The 10201-nt window shown below is 37.5% G+C and overlaps 1 protein-coding gene across 2 annotated transcripts in view; it reads right to left on the reverse strand.

Moving 5' to 3' along the window:
* LOC119732826 (cell adhesion molecule 3-like) overlaps positions 1 to 9327 on the reverse strand; it is a 34153-nt gene extending 24826 nt beyond the window's left edge. The window contains exons 1-6 of one of the 2 annotated variants that reach the window (XM_038206429.1): positions 9096 to 9327; positions 7982 to 8208; positions 7049 to 7363; positions 6389 to 6712; positions 5760 to 5993; positions 3349 to 3387 (exon numbers count right to left, since the gene is read on the reverse strand). In XM_038206429.1, coding sequence (XP_038062357.1) covers positions 3349 to 3387; positions 5760 to 5993; positions 6389 to 6712; positions 7049 to 7363; positions 7982 to 8039 — 970 coding nt within the window. In that variant the 5' untranslated portion in view covers positions 8040 to 8208; positions 9096 to 9327. The remainder of the gene's footprint in view (positions 1 to 3348; positions 3388 to 5759; positions 5994 to 6388; positions 6713 to 7048; positions 7364 to 7981; positions 8209 to 9095) is intronic. The other variant, XM_038206430.1, reaches the window with a different exon arrangement.
* Positions 9328 to 10201: the final 874 nt, after the last annotated feature.

A 10201-nucleotide genomic window follows, 5' to 3' on the forward strand; every position in this document is an offset into this window, starting at 1 on the left:
AACACAGAACTTAATGAATCTCATGAATATGATATAAGAAAGCAATTTATGATAGTTGTGAATTGTGTAACAAACCATCCAGGAAGGAACAAAACAAGGAAGGAAGCTTCCTTCCACCATGAACAAACTTAAGACATTATCTTCCAAATAACATCAGAAATCAGAACTCTTGCTTTTCTACTTCATTGGACAATTTTGGTACCTAATAAAAAATATCCATTCAAAGTGAATAATGCTATTTCAAATTCCAGTGCAAATATTCTTTAAAAATATTCTACAAAATATATTTAAAAACAGGTGCAAGTTCTACAATAATATAGATATATGTACATGTAATAAAATGTAAATGTTAAAAGTGCATTTGGTACAAAACTGTATGAGTATTCAGCATTTTTTACTTCCAAAATTCCTACAGGTTATTTAAACTTCATGTGGGCTGTGTCATAGCTCCATGGTCAGTGACAGATGAAGTGAAGGAGCCCAAAAGGCTTGAACTTGGAAAGGGAAAATATTTTAAGTCCCACATGTACCGGTACTGGTACAATGTACATAGTGCATAAGTACATGTACATGTACACAAACCTCTACACAAAATTGCTTTGATGCCCCAAGGCATGTAAAGAGTTACCAACCCTGTTTCTGTCAAATTGAATTGACCTCAAAAACAATTTGCCCCTCAGTACATACTGGTAGGCCTATGCGATTCCTTGAAGCAGAATTTCAGTTGTGAAATTGATGAGTTCTTTATTGATACTGTCAGCTGTAGCTTCTTATTGATGACCTGATATGCTTTGATGCGTGAACCACTTGTGGATTGGGGGTGTGCCAGTGCAAACATTGGTACATGTAGGCCTTTTATCCACTCCAAAAACATAATTTTTCTTTGATAGTTGAATGTGAACATTTATTCAATTAGCACTCATTTTTTTGTTACAATTTTCAGCAGCACCTATTTTTGGGCGCTGCTGAAACTTTTTATTTTATAGAATTCTCCCAATTTAAAATGTGGTTTTGAATAAAAACTAAATCCATACAAGTACAAATTACTTCCGTAATGTTGTTACAAGCTTGAAATGTTTAAAGCATTTTCAGGTTTAAATACACATTGGCATGTGTTATACAAAACACATGTGTATGTACATGTACATGTACATGTACTGCATTAATAACCCTGCCTCTGTCTGTGAAAATGCCATGCATGCTAGATCTTTACCATGTTTGCTTAAGCCTTAAGGGTGTTTATAAAGTAATGACCTTTACAACTTGTTTCATTTTTAACTAACTCATTTCATACAGGAAGTTCTCTGCCAGTCATATCACTGGTATTCCAAGTATGCCATGCATTAACACTCCTCTTCCATTAGTATTACTCACTGTCTGACCTGCCCATTGGTACAATGTATGACTGGTTAATCTTAACGGTTGAGTGGTCGTGTTATTGTGTGTTTTTTTATGGATTTTTGTTTGCAGTAACAATACCATCTGAATAACCCGATAGTAGGCTACCGAGTACCGATATCTTTCCTAGAAACAAAAGTACAATGTAGATGTGTACAGCAGACCTATTATTAAGTCATGTAAGTACTACATGTACATGTACACTGTGCATACATTGTACATGTATGTGTATGGACAGTACAGTATTCAGTTCATGTACAATTTCAAAAATTGATTGCAATTTAAGAGTAGCCCAACATACACGTACATACATACATGTATGCCAGAACTGACAGTTAAAATACTGTAGAAAGTAGCAAAACAAAACAGTAGGTACATGTACGTATTACTGTTTTGTTTTGGCATCTGCTTACATGTACATATTTTACTAAAATTAGGTACAGTAAGTTGCAAAAAGTTAACTCTTATGCAAATAGTTCAATTCAAAATTACAAGTCCAATTGAATGTTGAAAACTCAATTCAGAAACGCATGTATCAACTTGAAAACTGGACATGTAGGGGCCTACAATGTATAAACTCAAAAGTCAACTCAAAGAGTATTCAACTCAAACTCAACTGTAAAAGACAAACTCAAAAAGTCAACTAGAATACAATGTACACAAATGTACATGTTAAAAAAACACTCAAAGAAACTTGCAAAGAAGTACAGTAGGCCTACATACATGTACAAAGTACATGTACATATATGTATGTATGTACCTGTTACCATGGAGCTAGTATAAAACACATGTGTTATATAGCTCCATGCTGTTACACAATCAGGCATGTTCATGTATTCATTACATTTACCCGGTATAGGTCTACATTCATGTGTAGATTATGTGCATGCAGAAACATTGTACGTGTGCACTTGAAAACGTGAGATGTAACCATTATTTTTCTTATACACAATGAATAATTTGTAATACTGTTTCTATCAGACATATCTGTTGTGAAAACATTTGTTGGTTGCTATGGTTGTTAGCCATTGTATTGGTGCATGTACCGTACCGGTACATGTACACTAGTGCACAGTTTAAAGGGATTGACTGAAAAAAGTCAAACAACCACCTCATGATGTAGAGCATAATTTGATGTGAATTCTGTAATAGTTTATCATCACTTTTATATCTAACTTAATTACCGGTACTCTTGACATGTGTACCAACAAAATTGCATACCTACATGTACATGTAGACAGAATTATACTATTAAAGCACAATGAACTACACGTACTGATACGTACAGTCGTATACGTGTATACATACGGTACAGAACTTGCAAAATTTATGTATGAATACAGTGTACACGTACATTGTTTATTATGTACAACAGTGCACATGTACATGTACATCATGTGGACATGGTGTAGGTGGGGGTGCATTTTTGAACATTACAGACCTGAAAAAAAAAAAATTTACACTTCAAAAAATAAAGGTTCGTTGGTGCACAGCAAATGTCCAATCTGATGTACATGTATGTACACGTACTGGTTATTGGAAATCAGGCAAATGAAATGGAAGGCCAACTGCCACATGCAAATGAAAATTGTGCATCTACATGTACATGTACCCTGAACAATGTACTCCCCATATCCGAAACGGATGTGACCACTCAAACAAATGTTAAAACCACTCAAACAAATAATAAAACCTCTCGGCAAAATTTTAATTCTACCTGTAATTTTGAATTTTTAATTATGCGTACATACACATGTTGCTGGCATGATTAAGAATGAATCTAAATTCTTTTTGGCCCAAACGTGGCAAACAAGTAAGAAAAACAGGAACAAGAATAATTTTGTAAATGAAAACAAACTGGAAAAATCTCAGCGTGGATAAGTTTGGAACAGCCAGCTGTAAGATGCTTAGTGAAGGGATTTTGCAAACAACTGAACGTGTGGGACATACCGGTACTTGGCATTTCTGTTGTAGTTTCATCAGGGATAACTGCGAGAAGTTAAAGATTTTTTTTCTTTAAACATTAGGCCAAAAAAAAAACAGTCTCCGGTTTCTGGTATGGAGCTCGTCCAAAAAGTGGTGCGGCGACGTGGCTTTTTTTTTTTTAACCTGACTTTTTTGCTTCAAATGTCGGCCAATGACTGCAAATGGTGCCCGACGAAACTTAGTGCAAATATATGGGAGTCCAGAGAGGCCACATAAAGCTTATTCTTGATCATAACCCCATCTAAAAACACGTTAAAATTGTGCAGCAGAAGGATTCCAGTCAAACCAGTGAGTTTGGCGGTTTTGAGACATCATCTTTCATTGGAAAAAAAACTTTTTCATTTTGCCGACGCGCATGGCTACAGCGACGCGCGCGCATACCAGAAACCGGAGACTTTTTTTTTTTGGCCTTAGACGAACATGGTACAAAATGTACATGTACACGGATATGTTTGGTGGAGATCATCAGACATTAAATTCTACCACTTTGTCAGCTTGCCACAATGCTAATACCACGTACATGTATGTGTGGTGAAAAGGAAGTGATTTGAGTACAGTATGTAAATGTACATGTATTCCTCAAGTATTTTCAAATATTAAGTGGGATGGGTCTGTCCACACTAAATGCTACAACTGTGAGACATTCAGAAGGAATTTCAAACTGTAAAATTTCTCCCTTATTGTTTTGCTTGCACATCGGAACTGAATCACTACTAACTTTGTGTACATGTACACTGTATTCTTATGGTTGTAAAGTGAAGTTTTGTGCATTTCTGTATTGTTTGATGAGCAAAACTTCTCCACATTTGATAGAATGAAAATTAGACAACTGCATTATTTGTCGTGAATCAGCCCTAATAATACACATTTAGTGTAGTCCACACAAATACATCCAGTATAAGTTTGCAGGATTTAACAAGTCAGGTGTGTTTACAAACACAAATGCCCCGCAACCGTGACTGTTCCCATGACATATAACACCACTCTTTTAACATCAACTTACATGTACCTTGGTCACATGGAACATTCATTGACAGCATTAGTGTCTTCTGTAGGTTTTATATGAATTAATCCCTAATCCCTATAATCTCAGAATAAATACAAGATTTCTATTGTTTTAGCCACTGTGAACTTGAACCTTGACCTTTTGGCCCCAAATTCAATAGGCTTCTTAGGATTACCAAGAACAATCCACAAACCAAATTTGAAGTTCATATGTTAAGTATTTCTCAAGTTATCGCGCTGACAAGATTTCTATTGTTTTAGCCACTGTGAACTTGACACTTGACCTTTTGACCCCAAATGCAATAGGCTTCTTAGGATTGCCAAGAACAATCCACAAACCAAATTTGAAGTTCACATGTAAAGTATTTCTCAAGTTATTGCGCTGACAAGATTTCTATTGTTTTAGCCACTGTGAACTTGACCTTTGGCCTTTTGGCCCCAAATGCGAAAGGCTTCTTAGGATTGCCAAAAACAATCCACAAACCAAATTTGAAGTTCACATGTAAAGTATTTGTCAAGTTATCGCGCTGACAAGATTTCTATTGTTTTAGCCACTGTGAACTTGACCTTTGGCCTTTTGGCCCCAAATGCGAAAGGCTTCTTAGGATTGCCAAAAACAATCCACAAACCAAATTTGAAGTTCACATGTAAAGTATTTGTCAAGTTATCGCGCTGACAAGATTTCTATTGTTTTAGCCACTGTGAACTTGACCTTTGGCCTTTTGGCCCCAAATGCGAAAGGCTTCTTAGGATTGCCAAGAACAATCCACAAACCAAATTTGAAGTTCACATGTAAAGTATTTCTCAAGTTATCGCGCTGACAAGATTTCTATTGTTTTAGCCACTGTGAACTTGACCTTTGGCCTTTTGGCCCCAAATGCGAAAGGCTTCTTAGGATTACCAAGAACAATCCACAAACCAAATTTGAAGTTCATATGTTAAGTATTTCTCAAGTTATCGTGCTGACAAGATTTGTCCGGACACACACACCCACACCCCCACCCACCCACACACACACCCACACACCCACCCACCCACCCACCCACCCACCCACCCACCCACCCACCCACCCACGGAAGGACAAGGCGGAAACAGTATGCCCCTTCGGCTTCGCCGCGGGGCATAAAAATACATGTACACTGTACATGTAACATGAAAAGTAGCCTACAACACACATGGGAAAGTAAGACTGTTTTATGAATAAAAAAATAACAGCAAACAAAAACAATCACTGGTGTCTTCAGAAGTGGATAAGAGCACAATCATGACAGTTATAAAAAAAATGCAAAGTTTGGTTGGATTTAAGGTAGTTAAAGTAAACTGTTGTTACATTTGGTTAAGGAAAACAACAAAATAGTTTAGCTACGCACCTGGGCATATTTGATCGGCAAACGTGTCTGTTCCTGTTCCAATTGTGTTTGTAGCGTTACAACTGATTACAGCGCAATACTTCGGTGTGAATTCCACAGATCCTGGACTGTTGGTGAATTCCTTCAGAACGTCGGTGCCATTCCGAATGATCTGATGAGTTGTGGCCAATGGATTGGCTTCTGATGAGCAGGTTATCTGACCACCGCTGTAGCCTACTGTGACAACAGGTACAACTGGAGGGGAAAGCGATGGATATTGTTCTCACACGGTTTGGTTAATGTGATACGTTGTTCATTAGGAAACAATACAAGAATATGTGGCAACTAAATGGGCTAAGAATGAAGATTGTCAAAATCACCACAGTCAATTTTGTTGGCGGAAAACACAAGAAAACAGAACCAATTAAGAGCATCTTAAGTTGCCTTTAGGTACGTATCCTCCATCAAGTATTGTTTGATGAACCAATGTATTTTTGTTGGTGTTTACAATTTTCAAACACAATAATGTTCATACTGGTACTCATATGGATAATTGTTGGTTCTATGCTTTTCTGATTTAAATGTATTTAATTCTAGTGGTGACATTATTGACCTCCCATAGATCTACGTGTACACTTCATTGTACTTACATTGTACACTGAGAGTGAGCGCTCCAGTTTTTGCTGTGGCGACCACCTGTCCTGTTGTGCGGCATTCTAGACGATCTCCATCATCTGGAATTGTTGGAGTGAATGTCAAAGTGCCCACCGTAGTGAAGGTATCTCCATTACTAGTGGCTGGATCCTCAGTGATACCTGCTGTGATTTTGACGTCATCTTTGTACCATTCTAGATTGACTGCCGGTCTGAAGCCGCTCGCTGTGCATCTCAGTACACTTTCCACTCCTGCTATCAGTCTGATAGGAGTCACTGATGGATCACTGTTCAGTGTGATGGTAGGTTCATTACCTTCAACTGGATATAAAACAAGTCATAAAGATGTTCAATTAGCAAAAAAACCTTGACAAATTGTTCTATTGGGGATGGATAAAGTATAGTAAATTTGCAGTCTCAATGGACTTCATTTGAAAAGTACATGTATTCTTTGCTGCCGCACAAATATAACATGTTAACTGACACTAATAGCCAGAGGGCAAACCCTGCAAGAACAATACATGTTCACATTTTTCAGTGTATGAAGCCCACAAAGGGTAACAGACACAGTATTGTAAACACACACATTGATGGCATTAAAACAATTAAAATAAATACATGTACATTTTGTAACTTATGTACACGTCTGATACTCACTTTCAACAGTCAAAGTTGCTGATCCTTGATCTGATTGCAAGGTGCATGTGTACGTTCCTTCATCTTCAACCTGAGCATTGCTAACTGTGAGGTCCATCTGGGGATACTCAGTCGACACTATGTCAAAATTCGTGTATTTAGCAAATTCAGGTGCAGTGTAAATTCCATTTTGCTGGGTACCGAATGGTGTTCCACCCTCTTCCCAAAAAGCAGCACCAGAACTTGGTGAAGTATACGCAGGGTTACTGCAAGTCAGAGTGGCCGCACCACCACGCAAGGCTGCCGTGTCACTTGGTCCAACAGCATCTACAATAGCTGATGATAAATGATTGGGAAAACACAATGAAGTACCGGTTCATGTATTTTTTTTTGTTGATTTTATTAACCCAAACTACATGTACATGTACATGTACCGGTACCTTGGCCCTTTTCGCTACGACAGATCCTCTAATCTCTAAATTCCTCCAATTTGCCACTTCAAAACAGCCTCATCAATCCTCCAAAGATTATTTCTTGCATTTGTTCAGTGGAGGGGTGACCACTGCCTCAATCCTTTAAAATCCTGAAACAGTCATTATGATACAATGGGGTTTTGACAATGATATCCAGAAGTAGTGCAGATGCACTTTTGTAGTACATAATTTATGCATGGCTAAGCATACATGTACACACAAGGTGCAGCTTAAGAGCTTGACACAATCATCCTCAAAAAGTCACTGGCACAAAAATGGCATACAGCCTAAATACTTCAAACAGCCTGGTTGATTTTGGAGGACTGAAGAGCGTTAGGGTTAAATTAGGTACAAATTAAATGCAAACGTTTTTGTAAAATTAGTTACAATTACATGTACATGTGGGGTTTTTTTCTTTCTTGAAATTCAGCAGGCTGCTTTTAGCAGACTTTAAGTGCGTCAGGATAATGCAGATACTCACTATATGGCAAACATGCTAAGAAAACACCGAGTGTAACAGATGTCCATAACCGATCCATATTGGTAACTCTTTCAAATTGGTATGCTATGATGACTGATGACGCTGTTTAAAACAGTAACAATCTGAGTCACTGTCCTCTGGACCTCCTTAAACGTTATGACTTTCAACAGCTTTCGCCTGGTGTACAGTTAGCACAAGATCGTACTAAAGAATGTCTGAAGATGCACCTGCATGAAATATAAATTTACAAAATCAAATGAATAGAGTTACATTGTATAATTTACATGTTACACTGTATGTATGTATATGGTGGGTAAAAAAAAGTGTTTCAGAACACCATAACGAATATAATATCATAAGGAAAAACTCCAAAATAGGAAATTTGAGAATGCCCAAGAGATGGTATAAAATTCATACTTAGAGGGAATGTGTGGGTACATATAAATGTATGTGTCAAATATAATGACAATGACAAAGCTTAAACATCATACATGAACCTATGTAAACAAATGTACGTATGTGCTTGTCCTTCACGATACAAAGTGACAAAAGTGCGTTGATTTCCCCACATGTATATGTGTACTTCATCTGGAATTGGAAAAAGATAGCAGGAAGTGTTGAAAATCATCAAAACTAGCATGACTAGACATGCTAGAGTAGAGGAAAAGAAGATTGCTTGAAATTGAGGTTATAAAATACATGTGAACTCCAGCTGACATGCTACTGCTTGAGTTACTCAAGCTAGGCCTGGGGCTAAGTAAAAACAAACACAAGTTGATCGTCGCTGCCACATCCTTTTTTGAAGCCGCATCCGATGCACAGTCACAGTAGCATACACGAGTCCTGTTTATTACGTCATGATTTACTGTGTATTGTTTGCTGACCGCAACGACGACTTTTACACAGTTGCACGTTCGGGTCGAAACTGGACCTGAAAAACAGCTCTCAAAAGTACCCTTTGTACTCATTTCATGACAGAAACAATAGTCGTTTTTATTTCATCACACCTTAGGCTACATATACCCGAAAAATGACGGAAATGTCTTCGAGCATTCCACAACCTCTTTAACAATAGTTTCTGTTTAGGCCTAGGCCTACATTATACATGGTTTACCTCACTCAGTTCAGCTGCGTCGTACACTCCTCCCTGTAGTCCCACTGGAACAGTTAATAATATCTATGATCCCGATCCTGATGGTACAATGTGTGAAATAGAGTTGAAGTCAATACTACCGTAATTCCTTAAGTCTCACACAGTAAGGCGCGTAAAAGATATGTGTTTTTTAAATTCTAGTTGTTTTGCTCTCCATCCAGCTCCAGCATTCATGCAGCCAGCCTCTGACGGTACGGTGCGCCGTGCGGTACGGTAGTTGGGCGCGACATCCAGATATATATGACATGGTATTGGACAACCGTTCGCTGGGCGCGCTGGTACCCGATATCTCTATAATGCACGCATGTTGGGGTACCAGTATCAACATCTATTCTGTGTCATCATTTTAAAATGTGGTTGAAGTGATGGAAACGTTGATTTTTTCATGACATGACACATCCCTTTCGAAGATTATAAGAAAGTTTCTTTTCTCTAAACTAATATGGGATTTTGTGATGTTTATTATTAAAATTATTTTCATCATTTTTCTTTTTTGTGTTTTGATCATATTTCCGATGTTTAATTCATGGAGGCCGAGAAAAGGCCGAAATTTCCGCTACAAATACTAGTATAAGGCATGTATAATTGTCAAAGCCTGAATTTGTACCCTTGTTAAAAAAAAAGTAGACTGGTTTCACGTTATGAAATGGGGGGGGGGGGGGGGGGGGGGCAAACAAAAACACTCTCTTAGAGCACCAATCTGAATCAATAGAGGGCGGCATTAACATTTTAGTCATTTTCAGTGGGTTGAAATCTAAAAAATAGACGTGATCGGATTTTACTTGATAACTAAACTAAATACTTTCGAAATTAATAAACCATTTTATAGAAAAGAATAGAAATTATAGGGAAAAATACAATAATAATTAGAAAGCACTACGTCGGTTCCCAGACTAAAAGATTCTGACTCTTCCTGATGAATTTTATTTATTGATTTCATTTTACAAACAGTGAATTACAGACAAAACAATTACATGTACAGTACTGAGAGGTAAACATAACAGAAAACATAACAGAAAACAATACCCAAAAAGCTCCCGCAGGATTACCCAAAAGAAACAAGTTTT

The sequence above is a fragment of the Patiria miniata genome, unplaced genomic scaffold (assembly GCF_015706575.1).
Source record: "Patiria miniata isolate m_02_andy unplaced genomic scaffold, ASM1570657v1 HiC_scaffold_25, whole genome shotgun sequence".
NCBI classification, from domain to species: Eukaryota; Metazoa; Echinodermata; class Asteroidea; order Valvatida; family Asterinidae; genus Patiria; species Patiria miniata.